The sequence below is a fragment of the Melopsittacus undulatus genome, chromosome 11 (assembly GCF_012275295.1).
Source record: "Melopsittacus undulatus isolate bMelUnd1 chromosome 11, bMelUnd1.mat.Z, whole genome shotgun sequence".
In the NCBI taxonomy this organism is placed as follows: Eukaryota; Metazoa; Chordata; class Aves; order Psittaciformes; family Psittaculidae; genus Melopsittacus; species Melopsittacus undulatus.
This window is the reverse complement of record NC_047537.1, coordinates 7,824,662-7,843,269: the sequence shown is the minus strand read 5'-3', so window position 1 is coordinate 7,843,269 and position 18,608 is coordinate 7,824,662. Positions and strand designations below refer to the sequence as shown.

The 18,608-nt window shown below is 47.8% G+C and overlaps 1 protein-coding gene across 2 annotated transcripts in view; it reads right to left on the bottom strand.

Moving 5' to 3' along the window:
• ASTN2 (astrotactin 2) overlaps positions 1-18,608 on the bottom strand; it is a 328,524-nt gene that overhangs the window by 191,808 nt on the left and 118,108 nt on the right. For both annotated transcript variants that reach the window (XM_034067350.1, XM_034067351.1), the window contains 2 exons: positions 14,666-14,812; positions 1,771-1,938 (listed from right to left, as the gene is read on the bottom strand). In XM_034067350.1, coding sequence (XP_033923241.1) covers positions 1,771-1,938; positions 14,666-14,812 — 315 coding nt within the window. The remainder of the gene's footprint in view (positions 1-1,770; positions 1,939-14,665; positions 14,813-18,608) is intronic.

Genomic DNA, 18,608 nt, shown 5'->3' with positions numbered 1-18,608 from the left:
GGGAAAGAAGCTGATCGAGATTTCAGGTGAGGAACCTGAAGGTTCAGATGAAGGCTGCTTTGTCCTTGGCTCCCACCATGGGTAAGCAGAGAGGATGGGAACCAAGAATAGGAACTGTAGAGCAGCTGGCAAGGTTGAGATCCAGCGTGGTGCAGAGCAAAGCACATCCCGGGCTAAGGAGCATTCCTGCCTTCCCTACAAATGAGATCTGACACATCCCGCTCAAGCGTGGGGCCTCCAGTGAGAGCGACAAGCTGCTCCTGTGAGCTGGGGATGGAGGGGGAGCAGCAGCTGGGATGGCATGGGGAAAGAGCCGCTCCTCACAGCAGAGGCCATGTGAGCATTAAATCAGCCTTGCTCCATGCCAAGGGTGGCATGGGGGGGCTCTTCCAAAGGGGAAGTCATGGCCTGGATCCATGCATTTCTGCTGCAGGCAGAGCTTTTTCTCTCCTCGTCCTCTGAATGGAGGGAGACTTGAATGCATCCTCCCTCTCCCACTGGGGTGGCTGCGTTTCGCCATTGCCTGAAACAACCCTTCTGCTCCGTGACATCTGGATGAGAAGAGCCTCCTCCTGCACCATCTCCATCTGTCGGGGTGGCTGCTGTCACCTCCCAGCCCTCACTGGGACTGTAGGTGATGCCCAGGGCTCATCTACATGGGAAATTCATCCCAAGTAATCACCCTGCTGCAGCAGTGCCTGCCAGTGCCTCTGTGCAGACAAGCCTCAAGGAACAGGAGTACTAAGAGAATGTTCATGAGCAAGAAAACATCTATATGACAATGTTCAGTATTTGCACCTCGGCAGAGCAGTGAGGGATGAGAACAGGGTCCCCTCTGTCAGCCTATGTACTCATGAAGGATTTCTTCCCCTCAAGATGCTGTTAACAGCAGTGGGAGGCTTAGAAAAGGTCTCCTATGTGAACCACCTCCCTCCAAATCCCTGGCAAAACCAGAAACCAACATCCTTATTTGCAGCCACGAGTCTGCTCCACAAACACACAATGAGAACACTCATGCAAGGTCCTGTCACCCATTCCAGCTGGGTGACATCACCTCTCAATGGCCAGCCATTGGCTGGGGTCACATATACTTATGTCCACTCATGCAAACCCCCTGCCCTCATTCACTAGTTGCATGGTTGCTGTTTTCTATGTGCCCAGCTCAGTGCAGATGCCAGGACCACCGGTTGTCATGCAGGAGCATGTAGGGCAGAAGGAATGGTGACATTTTTCCTTTGTCCAGCCCCACATCCCAGAGTTCAAAGAGGGCTGGCTGCAAGCAGGATATGCTCACCAAAAGGTCATTTACAGATGAGGAAAGATGGCAACTTCCCAACTCCATGAGGAAGAACTGAAGAAGAGATTCAACAGAGGTGACCATCAGACAGGAGCACTGATGGAAAACATGCTGCTCTGCAGTGGAATGCTCAAAAACTAAGAGATGGAGATGGGGCAAGCTCATGAGTAAGGTTGTCCAAACTGGACAGCAAACAGCACAGCTTACAAACAGATTAACTCCATGTGTCTGCTGCTGCCACACCAAAGAGGTGACAGCTCCACCATTTCAAATCCCCATCCTTGTGCCCATCTCCTTTGCACCTTTCTGATGGGGTTCACCACTGGGTGATCCTGCTGGTACTTCTTGGACCTCCATGCCCAACACCAGGCTAAAGAGGTGAACCGAGTGGGTGTCGAAGTACCCAGAGATAAAACTTCTCCCTCACACCTCCAAGCTTCCCAGGGTTTTTACTCTTCCCCAGCCTCCCTTACCTGTCTCCTGGTCACACAGCTGCTCACAGGCATCAGTGGTCCTCTGGCCGCAGAGGTCTCTCACCCAGGGGGATGTGGCATTGATCTGATAGTACAGGGACAGCTTGGCTGGATTAAGCCAGTCGGAGATGTCCAAGTAGCTCCCCTCACTCACAACGAAGCTGCTGCCTGGGAAGTGGGAAAGAAGTGTGTTAGATGAGTGTAAGAAGGTAAAAAGTAACCCAAAACAATCAAACAAATCCACCAAACATGCATTTTGGCCCAACAGCAGAACACTTGATTCTTCAGAAGCTGCTGTGATGTCAAGATTAGCAAACTAATACCAAGTTCACCAACACTCAGACCCGAAGAACTCCATTTGACCATTCCTCTCCATATGAATGTGCCCCAGCAAATGGTCCACCAGCTGGGATACTCTTCTCCCCTACCCTTACACCACCCAGCATCATGATACACTGTATTTGAGTCCGAAATCTCTGCAGAAATGTGGACCAATGTGACTAATATGATCCATAAGATTGAAACATCTCATCCGTAGCTCACGCAGGTGGTGTCCATGAGGATGCAAGGCTCAGGATGAGAATGGGCAGTGGCCACATGGACTATTCCCACTTCACTTCCATAGTCAAGATGAGGGAACTGACGCAACACACAACTTCTTATATGAGTGCTCTCGTATGAGAGACATTCCCAAGAGCCAGAAATGAATTCCTGCCAAAAGTGTTTTCTTCCAGAATCACGTTTCTTTTTTTTGTGAAACACTCTTTTTCCCCACTGGCATCTGGGAATATGCATCATCTAATTAGCCAAATAGATTTTCAGTTCAGCCCAATCATTTCCTTATCTAACATCTGAGGCCCAGCGTCGCTTGGGGGATTTTGCAGGCACAGAGGTCCTCATTAACTCTGATCTTCAATTACATTGATTATAAGACAGCCTCCGTAATCGGGCCGCACAGATCAGAGGGGAGCAAAAAAAACCTCTGCCATTAAGTGGTGCTTTGCAGAAGTTACCAGGGTAAAAGCCTTTCAAAATGGGCGAGAAGAAGCCTTCAAAGAGGAGGGGGCAAGGGGAACCACCAGGTAGCCCACGAGCCCACCAGTAAGTGTTAGGACTTGCAAACGTGGGTAACATTTGCAACCACTATATGAAGATTCAAATTCTTCTTAGTGATTATCCAGGATAGCAAGTCTATAGATCCAAGGCATATTTTCATGAAACCTTAAGGCTTGTGTCACTTAGGAAAGGACTAGGACATCATTTTGCTAAGCAGCACTTAAATTCTTAGCTCAATGAAAGCCAAGACATTTAAAAAGCAGGATAAGAACTCACAACAGCAACCACCCTACATGAACCTGCCTGAGCACAGCCTCCTAATTTCCTTCTGAAGAGAATCACTGGTGCTTTAGCAAGTTCTTCTAAACATCATCGTGCACCATGCCAAGTATAAAATAAGCAGAGCCTGAAGTCAAGCATCCCAGTGAGCAACCACATTTTCAAGCATCCCAAGATCTCAGCACCACACAAATGTGAGTTCTGCTTTCACATGAATTCAAGTCTTCTACACTTACACTGTTTATACACCATAAACACATTCACAGCCACATCTCTACACTCAAACATGATGGAAGCTGCCAAGCTATTGACTGTTCAAGCAAATGGAAATTAGACTTCCCAGATCAAGCTGCTCTGGAGACCCAGCAAGGCAGGAGCCTGCATCACCAAGGCTGCAGGATACATCTCAATCAGCCACACAACGGCAGTAAATTGATGGGTAAACTCCACACCACCAGTGGAAAGCATTGAGATGCTGAACACTCAGAATTACCTTAGAACCACATCATTTTCTCTCTAATTATCATTCTTTGCCACGAATATTTAAAGACAGCTTGAAATACCAATGTTAAACTGTTGCTGGTTTGTTTTACCAAAGAGAAATGCAGTGTGAACCCATTGGGAGTGTTTACTTTTTACGTATATGTGGCTATGCAGTAACCTGTCAATCTTCCTTTCTTCCTCATTTTTGTAGATCCCTAATAAAGAGCGAGGCTTGGGAATCACGTAAGCACATTTTGAGGCTCAGCTACAGACAACTCCCTCTGCACCCAAAGACTGAAGAGCTAAAGCAATAGCTCTAGATTAAATCCCTACTTAATGAACCCCACTTCTAGTTAAAATACAGCCAGCCTGAAAGCAACAGAAGCAATTCAGACATAAAAGAGTCATAGTATTAGTGTTCATCAAGATGAAGGTGACTTGAGCTGGCAGAGTATTCTGGAGGGGATAGACTATGCAGACGGCAGGACCCCTGGCTGGGGTGGAGAATGGAGGGGTGACCATCCATCCCCACATGCTAAGGTCCTCAGCAGGAGGAAGCCATTTATGGCCCTGCTGCCACATCTTCATTTCCTTTGGAAAACCCTATTTGCTGCTGACAGCATTAAAAAGAAACCCTAACCCAACAACTGTGTGTTGATGGAAGTACCTCCTAAATCCACACCAAAATGTGACACCTGGACTGGAGCTTCTAACTTCTCTTTTAGCAGAGGTTTGGTGTCCATGGAAAAAAACACAGACTTGGGAAGCCTGAAATTACCTGCAAATTAATCAAGTTTTGCCATACTCTATAAAGAAACCTTCCCAAATATAATGAAACTAAAACTTAAGAAGAAAAGTCCTGGTATTTTCAGGATTATTTATTTTCATTTTAATGAGTCTGACTGAGGAATCATCCTCAATGTTGAAAGTTTAAAAATCTAAAACAAAAACAACAGTGAAAATATTTGAATCCAAAATCCCTCAATCCAAGTTCTGGAGGGGCTACAAGGATGCTGGAGAGGGGCTCTTTCTCAGGGACTGCAGTGATAGGACAAAGGGTGATGAGTTCAAACTGAAACAGGGGAAGTTCAGGTTGGAGATATGGAAGTTCTTCCCTGTGAGGGTGCTGAGGCGCTGGCACAGGGTGCCCAGAGAAGCTGTGGCTGCCCCATCCCTGGCAGTGTTCAAGGCCAGGTTGGACACAGGGGCTTGGAGCAGCTGCTCCAGTGGAAGGTGTCCCTGCCTGTGGCAGGGGTTGGAGCTGGAGGAGCTTTAAGGTCCCTTCCAACACAAACCATTCTGTGATTCTATGACTCTAAGTTCAGTGTAAAACAGAGGCTTTTCTACTCCAGTATAAAGATAAACCCCAAACCTGGGGAAATTGAAGGTTTTAGCTAATTATAAACACTTTCTTTCCTTCCTAGGAGGAGAAAGGGGACAACTTCCAGCAAGGAACCTTCTCACATCTGAAGCCAAGTGTTGCGGCTCAGCTGGGTAAGATTGAGAGATGTACAAAGACATTCTCATCACCTTTGCTCCCATTGAAAGTGCAAACAAACATCCCAACCCTGATCCCTTTATGACTTATCTGGGGGGAAAAAAATAATAATAACAGGAAAAGGTGTTTTACAAATATTTTGAAAGCTAAAATTTTGAAGATTTCAAAGCTTTTTCACACAATTTTTCCTCTTTATTTTCAGAGACTCTAAACACAGAAGACAGTTTTCAAAAGTCAGCATGAAAAACATCTTGAAAAGCTCAGAAAGGGCAAGCTGAGTATCAAATCCTTTTAGAAACTACCAAGAACAAACATTTTCCAAGCTAGATCTGTTTCAAACATCTTTTGCTTGTCAGGAATACCAGCCAGGTTTGTTTCCACCAGCATAGTCTGTCAATGGAGGGAAATCAAGATGAGGGAAGGGAGTAAGGGCATCTCAAGGCACTCACACAGCCAGGGCAGACCTGGCTCAATACCACCCTCTAAAAGCCCACCTGAAGGAGCTCAGACCCCCCCAAACAACCCCCACAACCACCAGATGCACTCTCAGAGGACCCCCACAGAGACTGTCCACCCTGTTGTCTTCTGCTGCCAACCCTATCACCTCGATGATGTCTGCCAAGACACAAGTTTTGTGCTTCCCAATCAAAAGCTCAGTAAAATTCCCCCTTCAACAGAGACATGGTCGCAGTGTAAAGCAACCATCAACCAAACAAGGGAATACAGCACCAAAACAGCAGCTCACCACCCAAAACCACCACCTCCCAGAACCCTCGCTATAGGACACATCCCTCAAGCACTGTTGGGTTTGCACCACAGAGCAGCATCACCACACCACGGAGAACATCAGTTCACAGCTCTGCAATTGCTTCCCGGCCCCATAAAGTTTACCAGCACCTTGGGGGATTGATTTGTTTGGGTTTATGTATGCGTGTGTTTCCCCCCTTGCCCTCATCCTTCCACACTGATCAAAGCCAGATCAGTTAAGGCAGCATCAAAAGTTCATGTCTCTCACGCTGGGGTCTCATTCAAAGTCCAGTGGAACTGCTTAAGCCCTGACAAAAGAAGGCTTGAAGTTTTTGACATTTCAGAAATCATTTTCCAGAACACAACAGGATAAAACAGCTCAGAAGAGAGAGTGAACAAGGGGAAAGAACAAAGCACCCAAAAGGAAGCCAAGAGGGTTTGGTTTTTCCTTTCTCTCTTTCTTTTCAAGACAAAAGATCAAAATACGTGCTTTTTTTAAGACTTTCTATTTCTTCCTCCCTCTGCTCTTTTTGTCTTTGGTCCATTCACTGTTTCTTGGCCAACAAAATTTCTTTTCATCTAATATTAGTATTTTGTGCTGGAAAGCTATGGGAGGTCATACTACACATTGCTATTAATGCATCCATCCCCCTACCATCACACAATTATAATCCTGTCACAGAAATTTTCTTTAAACACTAGAGGAAGGATTACCCCCTTGCTCTGCTCTATAGGTACAAAGAACAACTCTATTTGATTTCTTTGGAGACCTTTCTTATTTTCCTTGTTAAACTTGAAAGAATATTTCCCAAAGAGACAACTCCTCCCCTATCAACTCTTTGCATTGATCAGCTCTCTCCTGGCCTTGTCTTAAATGTCTTTCAGGCAATGCAGAAGAACCAGATAGATGTTGGATGCCCAGGGTACAAACAATGACCTAAGAAAGCAAGCCAGGTTTTGTGCAGGATTGTATCCACAGACTAATTGGGTAGGCAATCACAGAATCCCAGACTGCTTTCAGCTGGAAGGGAACTTAAAGCTCCTCCAGCTCCAACCCCTGCCATGGGCAGGGACCCCTTCCACTGGAGCAGCTTGCTCCAAGCCCCTGTGTCCAACCTGGCCTTGAACACTGCCAGGGATGGGGCAGCCACAGCTTCTCTGGGCACCCTGTGCCAGCGCCTCAGCACCCTCACAGGGAAGAGCTTCTGCCTAAGAGCTCCTCTCAGTCTCCCTTCGGGCAGGTTCAAGCCATTCCCCTTAGCCTGTCCCTACACTTGTAGAAAGCCTCTCTCCAGATTTCCTGTAGCCCCTTTACGTACTGCAAGGCTGATCCTTCAAAGTCAAACTCTTAATTCTACGTCCTAATTTGAATCCAGGGACAGTTTCACACTGGGTTAAAATCCAAGCTAGACACTTCATCTTCCTTTTCAAATGGTTTCTCTCTTGAACAAGATGAAATGCCTAACCAGAAAGTTATGATAGCCAGTTTTAAAACCCACAAAAGTCTATAGGCACATCTTTCATTACTCTCCCACCAGCCAAAGCGCATACAGTTTACATCCTTGACTCAAGGATGTACTTTCAGCACACAAACTACTTCCAGAGCCTGGACTGCTCATACCAATGCTCCCCAACCATTGATTTTTGGCTCAAGCCCAGAGACCCCCATCCCTTAGAAGCACTGTCAATCCTGCCAGAGCTTTTTCACTCCGGCAAAGCAGAAGCAAATTAGTGATACAAATCTGCATGTAATTACAGCTCCGAGTAGAAGCATCTTTCCTGTGGGAGGAGCAGGGTTACATTTTAAGTGTTAATGGCACTTTCTTGATCATTCTGACAGACGGTTTCTTCAGGGTTCCTCGGCACTCAGTCTTGATTTCACCAGGGCTGAGTTTCTGACAGGCAATGCCCATGTTTAACCTCGTACAGAGGGTGAGGACTTCACCAACTTCTCCCAAACCCAAGTGGCATCTTCGCACCATGGCCTTGTGGTCAAGCTTACTCTGCAGTGACATCTCCCATGGTGTTACTAGGCAATACCATTATGCAGGTGTTGGTAACAGCACAACTCTATCATCAGTAGGCATCTGGGCCAGCAATGGCTGAGACAGAAATTAAACTCCTAAAGAAAAGCCTCTCCTTAATGCTCCATATCTCCCAACTCCCACGCTCCAGCCTGGGGCTCTTCCCCAGTGATGCTCTCTAGATATTGGACAAGGGCTTGAGGAAATCCAGCCTAAATCAAATCACATCATGAAGTATATGACAGATGAGCTATGATAAGCTTTAAAAAACACAAAGTGTGTGCGAATGGAGATTTTTCAGCCAGCACCAAGACTAAACATCCTCCCAGGATGGCAGAAAACATAACCAAGAGGCATCACGTGCAGAGTTATTATGCCATGGGACTGAGGCAAGATATCACCAGAGATTGAACATCAGCAACAGTACTTGTTGGAAGAATGATAAAGTGAAGTAGCATGTTCCTAGCTATGCAGCCTCCAAAACCCCTCGCTGCACTGCTCCATCACTGTTGCTGCATGTATTCCATGAATTCTGGTTCAAAAGCAAGTGTGGCCTAAGCCAGCATCCCAGGACTGACTGACCACCATGCTGCAAGCAAGCAGGATCTCATCCTGTGGATGCATGAATCAGTGTTTGTATCTCTCCATCTATAAAAGGAAGCAGGTTAGTTGGTTAAGGATATGCATTACTGTAGTCTTCTCTCACCATCCCTCCCAAATCAGAGGGCAAATGGTTCTGGTAGATGAGGAGGCACTGGGAGGTATCACCTCCCTTGTGATGGGTGCATCCTGCCTCTCTCAGGATGCAGGAAGTCCTGGCTTTGAACCAGCCCCTGCTGACACCATCCAAATACCAGTCTGAATCCCCCTGGCTTGGCTTTGATAGATCCTGCAAAGGAGAAAGGAAGAGGCAAAGTGAAGCTGCCCCAGCAGCCCAGCACGCTTGCGGCACAGGGGAGAATGGATGCAGGTTCACAAGCCTGTCAAAAGCACGATAAAAACACGATGTACTTCAGCCTCCAGAATCTTATTAGTTCCTCATGCAAAGAGCGTTCACGCTGTAAAACCATCTTGGAATCCCTTTGATCCGTGCTGATACAGTTCATAAATTGATGTTAATATTTAGAGTTCATGTCTGGTAACACTGCAGCCATTTGCTCACATTTCCTCACCCAGCTAAACGGGTGCAGGAACAGGAGGGAGCTGTAATGCAGGCACGGACGTGACCCGGTGGTTAAGAGCTGATGGAATTAAAGGCAATTTGCAAAGCTGCCCCCAGACACAGCCTCCAGAAACATGCAGGGTCCAGGGCAGGCAGACCTGGCACCAAGGCTGCAATAGGAAAGCATTGCTTCTGCCAAAGCCCTGACCCAGTCCCCATAGAGCAGTAGAATGACTCCATGGGGAAGAAACAGCACAAGAAAAATCCAGCCAATTCCCTCTGCTGATTCCAAAGCAGGTTGGGACCAACTGGAAAATGTAAGGGACAGCAACGGCAGCGTCCCTCTGAAAGCTTGGATGCCTTTGAGATCAAATCCCTTTCTCCATCCTTCTGGGGTACTCCACATGTAAAAAAGAGCATCTCCAGCTTCAAGTTGCTGTAAAACAGGATGGGGAAGCAGCAGGCTCCCACCTCTCCCTGCTCATTTCTCTATGGCATGTGCTGAGCACACGTGGGCAAGCACCTGAGGACACAAGTTAATGCCTGGTCACCTCCGAGGGCTGCAGAAGATTGAGCAGGAAATGTCAAAAGCAAACAATTTAAAGCAACACATTTAATTAAAACCAAACTGAGAAGTTGTTGCCAGTCCAACAATTGCAGACTGCAGAGCTCCAGCAATCTTCGGAAATTAGCACAGGCTGCTAATAGCAGCATCCAATTCCACCGGCGCCTCAGAGGGATCAGTGGTGGGGGAAGGTAGGGAATCATCTTCAGATGAAACAATCACCCATCAGCTGCGTGACAACGGCAGAACGTCACCGGGCAGATGCAGACGCACCAAGCTTAGAAGCAAAAAGCAAAACACAAAGAAGCTTCTTCCAGCTCTGCATCAAACCCAAAGCATGGTCACAAATGGCAGTTCCACCTCCTGGCTTTGCATGTACCGGGACAGGGTTTTCCTTCTTCCCCTATGGCTTGCAGGATAATGCGCATCCTATGGGAACCCATCCATGCCTGCAGGAGCTCTGTGCTGTGCTCCTGACCTGCATAAACCACCCAGCCCGCAGCTCAGACAGGGATAACCACATCTCCTCTGGCACGCGTCTCACAGCAGGAGGGAAGGAAGCTACGAATGTCCCGAGATGCCTTTGAAGTGACACAAACCTGCTTTATGCCCTTTATTTCCACTTATAAAACAAAGCCCTACAAGCCCCTAGCTAAATGTAGCCTTGCCTCCTTCAGTATGCACCAGAGGATCTCAGATCCCAATCCCACTAAAGTATCCAGATCCAAACATCCACCCACACCATATATAACCTCTTTGCAGGCTGTAAAAATGGGAAGCTTTAATTGACACTATATTTCAAACTGTTGTGAAGCAAGGACATACTCCAGGCTCAGGCCTCTGGGGCATCTTTCCCCAGCCCTGCCTTCCCTGCAAGCCGTTCCCATTGCTGTATCTCGACTTTTTGAATGATTGCTTACAAGGGGAGAAAAACCCCCAACTATTGAATGTACAGAGCCCAGTGTCTCACATATTCACATAAAGAGTTTTATTGCTCACATGGAGGGGGCTCTCTTTCTTTTCTTCCTCCTTTTTGGCACTAAAGGGTCCTCTAAATAATGCTTTGCATTTCCATATCCTCATAAAAACCACTACCAACCTTTCTATAAATCCAATCCATCTCCAAAATCAGTGATGCCTTCTGCTCAGCATGAGCAGAGGCTGTCCCTAAAAACGATGCCCTGGAGCAGCAGAAGGAACAGGATGCTCCAATCATCACATGCCAAGGGAAGGGTTAGAGGCACGAGCCCATTTCTGAGGGGGAGAATGTCCCCATCCTTCCCCACCCACAAAGAGCAGGGATGCTTCTGCCAGGCTTTCCTGGATTTGGCCACCATATGAAGGCAGAGCAGCTGTACAAACCAGGCAGTAATTGCTAAGAGAGGGAGAGGAGCTGTGGGGGGGACGGGACCCCATCAAATGACCAAAAGGAAGAAAATGAACTGAGGGAGAAAAATAAGGGCAATAGACACAGGCTGGTCATTAACACCGCTGCTTGGAATATATCCCCCCAGCTTTTGCTGCTAGTTGGCTTCTGATCTCAGTCCTTCACCTCCCCTTTCCCCTGCTGCGACTCTAGGGGGATCAGGAGCTTCCTCCTCTAACCCCATTGCTTGCTGCAGAGGGGAAAGCTGGAGGCATCTGGTGGGGCACCCACCCTGCACCCACCCCTGCACCCCTCCTTTTCCCAAGCTGGCGTTGGCTCCTGGCTCCAGCTTGCTGGCATCTATTTAAAGTTCCCTTCAAAGATGAGTTTTCATCTGCTAGGAGAGGGATTTCTTTCAGCCTCTGCCTTTGTTTGGCTTTTCCTGCAGAGGTGTTGGTACCTGCTCTGCTTGAGGATTTTTCCTTGGCTATTGAAATACCACATTTCAAAGAGGAACTGAGTGGGCACCCACCCTTCTCTTGCATGGGAACACCTCCTGTAAATGCACCATCCTTGCCTTCTCGGAGCCTGCCTGATCATCATGCAAAATACAAAAGAGATCAGCTCCAGGAAGCGGATATTTAAGTGCAAGGCAACATTTATGAATATGGTGCACACCATCAGGTGCCACGTGAGAGACTGGCTCAGGGCTGATTCTTCCCTGTGAGGGTGCTGAGGCGCTGGCACAGGGTGCCCAGAGAAGCTGTGGCTGCCCCATCCCTGGCAGTGTTCAAGGCCAGGTTGGACACAGGGGCTTGGAGCAAGCTGCTCCAGTGGAAGGTGTCCCTGCCCGTGGCAGGGGTTGGAGCTGGGTGAGCTTTAAGCTCCCTTCCAATACAAACCAGGCTGGGATTCTATGATCAAAGCTCCCAGACTCAGCCAAGCCAAAGACATCAGGGAAATGCCCACACCAACCCCCCTTTGCATCCAAGCAAAAGCAGGGTTAAACCCACCCAGGTCATCCCCAGAGAGAAGCACGTCCGCTCTTTTCCACCAGCATAAGACTCCGGGTGCCAAACCCCTGCAATCACAACCAGCCCTGTTTTCACAGGGTATCATTAAGATTTCCCAGCCTGGCTTCATTCTGTGATGCCTTTAAATGTTTTATAGCGTTTTGCTGCCAGTTGGGTGCTGCCTTGGGATTTGTTGCTGCTCAAAAAGAAGGGACAACTTTAAGAGCTTCTCTCTTCCCAGGCAAGGAACTCTGCCATCGCATAAAGTGATGAGATCTTACTGCAAGTGATAGCCACTGCAAAGTGTACTTGGCTGCTTCTGGGTGAGGAATTTGACTGTTTCTCATAAAAAATATTAACAAAGTTCTCGCAGTTTGCAATTATATTTTACAGTTCCATCACAAAGCTCATTTTAATTCTTCTCCAAGCCAGTTCTACCAGGCCTCTCACTGCTTTCTCTTCAGCAAAGTCATTAAGTCAGGACTGGAGATCATCCCATTTCCCCCAGTTTCGAGGATATTAATCTGTTTTAGTGGTATTTCATTGTCATTTCCATTCGAGTGTTCTCCCTATTTGCATAATTCGCATTGCCACCCCTTTCCCAGTGACAAACACAGGCTCAGCTACCCATGTTCATTCCACACAGTGACACTGTGTTCTGGTTTAGCTTCTTTTTCAAGGAGGTGCTGCTTTCCCTGGGCCAGGAGCAGGATGCTGAGGCCCTATCCCCATCACGCCCTTCTCAGATAATCTTCAACAAGTACCAAAACCAGTTGTGAAGTCCCAGTCCAAGTGTGAACTCACCAGTGCCCGTCTCAAAGGGACATGAGTTAACACCGGAGCAACCTCCTTTCCCCAGTGCAAAAAGAGTTTCTGTTCTCCAGCTACTCAGAATAACAGCCTGAAGACTTCAGAACACTTATATGCAGCCTGGACAACCCTTAAAGCTTTCTAGAAGAAGCAGGTCAAGGTGTAGAAAGGCCCTTGTTTCAAGGTATGGCTTCTTCACATCACTCCACTGATGTTCAGTTCCTCCAACCTGACACTACAAAGCAGACACTCGCCTCCTTCCCTTAAAGAAGGACCAAGCTTTGACAACCCATGTACCTGGAGACTGGGTTGCAATTTCCAGAGTTGGCAGCTTAGAAGCATCCTCAGGGGTCAGAGCAGAGGCAGCTTCATGCACCAGGGTGGAGGCATCAACCAACCGCACACAACACCCGTCCCATAAGACACTTATGAACCCCATCCCACCTAGTGAGGCAGACACTTCTCTGCATCACTCAGTGCAGAGAAGTGGGGTCAATCAAAGCAGTGGTGGAGCTGGGGAGAGCACATGCTCTGTCACTGTTACACTGCACATATCAGCCTACAAATGCACATCACAGCCAAAAAGAAACCACTCTTAGCAGGGCTGAACCCCACTTCCAAACACTTGGTGAATCCCTCACCACCACAGGGCGATGGTTTAAGCCGCTCTCCATCTTCCCCTGCTGCTGCAGTGCCTCTGCATCCCCTTCACCACCCACCTCTCCCTAAAGTATAAATCCCCCCAAAACCTGTCCCCCATCCTAGCCCCAAAGTGGGGCTATACAGGAGCTGGCCATATCAGGACACCCCAGCAGCTACAGTGATGCACCAGCTCCATGTGGCACATTGCTGGCAGAGAAAGTGTCCCCTCTGCATGCCCCAAGCAGCGAGATGAGTGCAGGAGGTGAGGAATTGAAACCGACTGAATAATGGCTCCTGTCTGCTGGAAGAAAATGAAATTTGCCCTCGTGTTACCAAAAACTTGCACTCGACGCTCACTGCACATTATAAAGAAAAGGTCAGTGAAACACAGCAAACGCAAGGAGCCCGGTTGGAGAAAGCAATAAATAGTGACAGCAGCCCTCGTCTAATTGTCCAAAGCATCTCTGCTTTGGCTCAAACCTGAGCAATTTCCCTCTGCACTGCTGCAAGGGGCTGGGATGAGCAGCTTGGCCGCTGCAGGATAGGAGGATATCTGTTTAGTCAGGGCTTGTCAGAGAGTTCGTGGGGAAAGAGAAACATCCATCAGACACAATTAGTAGTAGTCGTAGTAGCAATGATATCAATAAGAAGATGCTACAGAGATTTTGGCCTCAGGCTCATATAATATAAGCTAATAATAAGAATAATAATAAAGATTTATATTTTGGCCTCAGGCTTGCATTAATAATAATAATAATAATAATAATAATAATAATAATAATAATAATAATAATAATAATAATAATAATAAAATCTAGTAGTAGTAGTGTTTGGACAAGCGGTGATGGGTTTAAACTGAAACAAGGGAAGTTCAGATTACATCTAAGGCAGAAGTTCTTTACTGTGAGGGTGCTGAGGCGCTGGCACAGGGTGCCCAGAGAAGCTGTGGCTGCCCCATCCCTGGCAGTATTCAAGGCCAGGTTGGACACAGGGGCTTGGAGTGATCTGCTCTAGTGGAAGCGGTCCCTGCCTGTGCCAGGGGATTGAAACCGGGTGAGCTTTAAGTCCTTTCCAACTCAAACCATTCCACGGTTCAGATTTTGGCCTCAGGCTCACAGATGTGCTTTGCTTCTCAGGGAAGGGGGATCCCTGAAGCTGAACAGAACTAGGCCAATTCCCAAAGAAAGGGACCCCCATGTCCCAAACACAGCCTATGGGGCAACAGGGTCTGAGTTCCCTGAGGGTCTTACCATCCGCAATGAAGTGCTCGGGTACGTGAAGTGTCACCTTGACGGTGAGGGGGCAGGAGAGCTGGGAGCCACACACCACGGCCAGGATGCAGGAGCTCACTGCGATCAGGGTCAGCGCTGTCTTGTTGACGGGGCTCTTCATTGAACCTGGAAGGCAGACAGAGGGGTGGCTAAAGGTAAAACTGTACCTGGGATGCAGGAGAGCCCCAGCCCAAGGTAAGGGCAGGCACTGAAAATGAAGACATCAGCTCAGTAGCACCTGTCACATTGTGTTTGGCTGGGGTTTAACATCCAAGTTGTTTCACTCACTGAGTTACACATATCTAAGGGACTGTATTTTCCTAGAGGAGGGAGAAAACCTGCTCAGAGACCTGGATGGACCCTCTGGCTGGGAAGCCCTCCTAACCCGAACCACCATCAGGTACAGTTGGGTTGGACAGAGCAACCCCCAAACTCTGCAGAAATGGGGGTGAAACTGGGCAACAGAGACATTGAGAGAGATAAGAATCCCAGGAGATTGGGATGCTCTTGTCTGAATGAGACACCCTCCACTGATGGAGATAACCAGGAGATACTGTCCCCAGGCCACCACTATGCCATCAACAGGTTTCCACTGCCCAAGAAGGGAGCAAGCCTGGAGTCTGCATCCTTGGGTACCACTGATTCCTCCCTGCTCAGCCTCTCCAGACATGGGGATACCCCACTGCTGCTCTCACTGCACCACATGCCGCATGGCCACTTAGTCCAACACCTCGCACAAACACTCCACTCTGCTCAACTCAAAGCTAACAACAGACACCTCACAAAGAGCCAGTTCCCTTCTCTAGTGCTTGGGATACCCATCAAAAACAACTTGAGGACTATAAAGATGCCAAGGAGAGGGCACAGGCTCACATTTAACCCCAACCACTGCACAGTCTGTTACAGTGCAGCTGAGATAACCAAGCTCCCAGCAGACCTGGCCACATCCCTGCTCAGGATTTCAGTGAAGACACTTGCTGATTCTTGGAAGCCAATCCAGCCTCTCCTCCCTTGCTCCCTGGTGTTCTCCACCTCTTCAGCAAAGTGAGATTTAAAAAGCATCAATCTGAACATTGAATAGGAAATACATCCAGCAAGTTAGCACTTGCATACCCTGTAATGTGACCAAAGCTGCTATAGAGATACTGGTGCCACGGCAGAGACCTCATGCTTGGCATGATCTGTGTTTTCCACTCAGAGCATCACCCATCAAAGCATTCCCTGCTGCAGGATGGAGCCAGCAACGACCTGCTCCAACCAGCATCCATAGGATAGGAGAAGTGGCTGTTCTGCTGGAAAATACCCCCCTCACTGCAATACAGGAATATGCAAATTCATTATTTATGAAGCATCTTTTACTGTCCTTATGCATGCACCATCTAAACAGCTTTCCCACCCCTACTTCACAGCTTTATCGCCGACCTCCTGCGCCCTTCACCTTGAGATCCCTTTTTTTCTTTCCTTCCCAATCTTTATTTAAATCACCAGCATAAGTTAGCACCTCATTGGGAAGCAAACTCATTGAGCAGACTGTGCCTGCCACAAACTCTGCTCTTGCTCGAAGCTACTACACAAATGCTAAAAGGGAAAAGGGGGGAGGGGGGTGGGAAGGAAAAGAAAAAGCAAGGAAAAAAGCCTCCATCAGGATAAGTGGACACAGCCAAGTGTATAATAGAGCAAAGAACGCTGGGGTTCACCATTACAAATCACCTTTCAATCCAGGGTGTTAAAGCACCTTGTAAACATTAAATCACAAATCCCTTATGAGTTAGATGAGTGTTATCTCCTCTTCACAAAGAGCCTGAATCACAGGTATAATAACACCTTCTACCATCCCACAACCAGAGTGGAACTGGAGGAACCAGGATCTGGGACTTCCCATCCCCAGCAGTCCACGTGGCTGCTTCTTTCCCTATGACTAAGAGGAGAGCGGCACAGGAGCTTCAAACAGTCAAAAACTCATTACAGCTCAATGAGTTTAAGCTTGGCTGCCCATGGAAAGGAACAATGTGCTGTAAAGTCACCTGTAAGTCAACCTTCCCCTCTCCCTTGCCTCCTGCACCCCACAGGTGTCCATCACAGCGCTAATTATTGACCTCCAGAACTGCCCAACATTGGCTTTGACCAACTGAACCAAAGCAATGGGTCTTCTGCTTGAGCAGAAATCGCATTTCCAGCTCAGCTCTTCACTGCTCAGAGCCAGTTTGCTGCCAGGTCTGAAGAAAGGGTGTTAGAAAAGCAGATCCTTCCCTTGTTTGTTAAAGAGAAAGACAAGACTCCCATTTTCCATCCCATTGCCTGCTCTTCGGACCACTGATGCTCCAGCAGAAGCACTGCTGTGCTGTGTTTAAAAACCCATCTGGAGATAAACAGTTTCATGCTAAGCCTCTGAAACCACAAGCAAATCCATTCTTAGCAAGCCACTGCTAACCAAACCAACCTCACCAGGGCTTCATGCTCCTGTCAGAGGTGAGAGAAAATGATCCATCCCTTCCTTGGCCCGTAGAGGGGATCCAAACACAGCTCGGTAACTCAGGCAGCACCACATGAACCACTACACTGCAAATGGCAGCCCTACCTGGTTGAAGCCTGCTCTTTCCCTCCTCTCCTTGTCACCTCTATGCTTCCAGGAAGGTGTTTAAAATGCAGATCTGCAAACTAAGGTCCACCAAACAAGCTGGCATCAACCTCCTTTACTACAAAGAGGAAGCCTGGGGTAGGATACGAGACCTTTATGAACAACTGATGTGACTCAGAAGCCCCCGGAGCCTCACCATCCAGTCTTTGTTAGGGCCTTGTTGGGTCCAAAAAGCCCAAGAGGAAGAAAGTGACCAGGCATGGATGAGACCAAACTCACTCCCTGTATTCTTCTGCTCTATTATTAAATCCTTCATCTATTAAAATGATCTCTCCATGTTTTAACAAAGCATGTTTCTATTGCATTTTGGATGGTTGCAACCAAGTAAGAGAGTGCCCAAGTGCTCAGTTTTGGGGGGAAAGCAATGGTCAGGGGAGCCTGTGCCCGAGGAGCAGGCAAAGAGGCAGGTAGGACACATGAGGATGATGGAGAAGAAGAAATCCCTGCTTTCCAACAGGGAGAAGTCACCTCCCCCCCCCCCCCCAGCAAATGAGACCAAAGGAGGAAGAAGCAGAAAGCAAAGCAAGCTGCTCTGTTTCAGTGCAGAACCATACCCACGATGCTCCCTGCTAGCGATCCAATTAGCAGCAGCTTAATGAGACTGGGAAACATGAAGAGTAGCCAGCACTGTGGTCGGAGGGGCTGCTGCCACCACCACCATTCCCACTCAAGGATTTCTGCTCCTTCCTTTCAACACTGGAGCCAATGAGCCCAGCTCCATCCTCCCAGGGAAGACACAGATCCCTCAACAGCCAGCTCAGTGCTTGCAAAGCATCACATCCCTGTGAAGATTCTGTGCCTACTGCACGATGCAGATAAATCCAAAGGCACTGGTGTAAACACTGTGAACAGACCCTCCAAACACACCTTGGAAATATCATCTCCTTCTGCAGTTAATTACTCATTGCTTTGTACACCTTCCCTTGCTCACTTAAAGGACCAGGAGGAGGGGGAGAAAACACCCATCAAAACTCAGAGCTTGCTTCTTTTTAATCCTAAATTTAGGAAGGGAAAAGAAAAAAGCCCTGTTCAGAACACGGATGGATTTACAAGCAACACAAACATCCCATGCTCTGGGTAATGTGATGTTTCTAAATCAGGCTCATAAATACATGCTAGGGAGATTAGTCCATAAGAAAAAATGCACTTTAATTACCCCATCTTTATCAGCACACAGCCCATGGTGTTAGCCATATGTGGGTGTTAAACGCCAAGTGCTTTGCAATCTTCCCCACCCCTCCCGAGATAACAGCAATAATAGGGAATGTTTTGCGGCTACTCGGA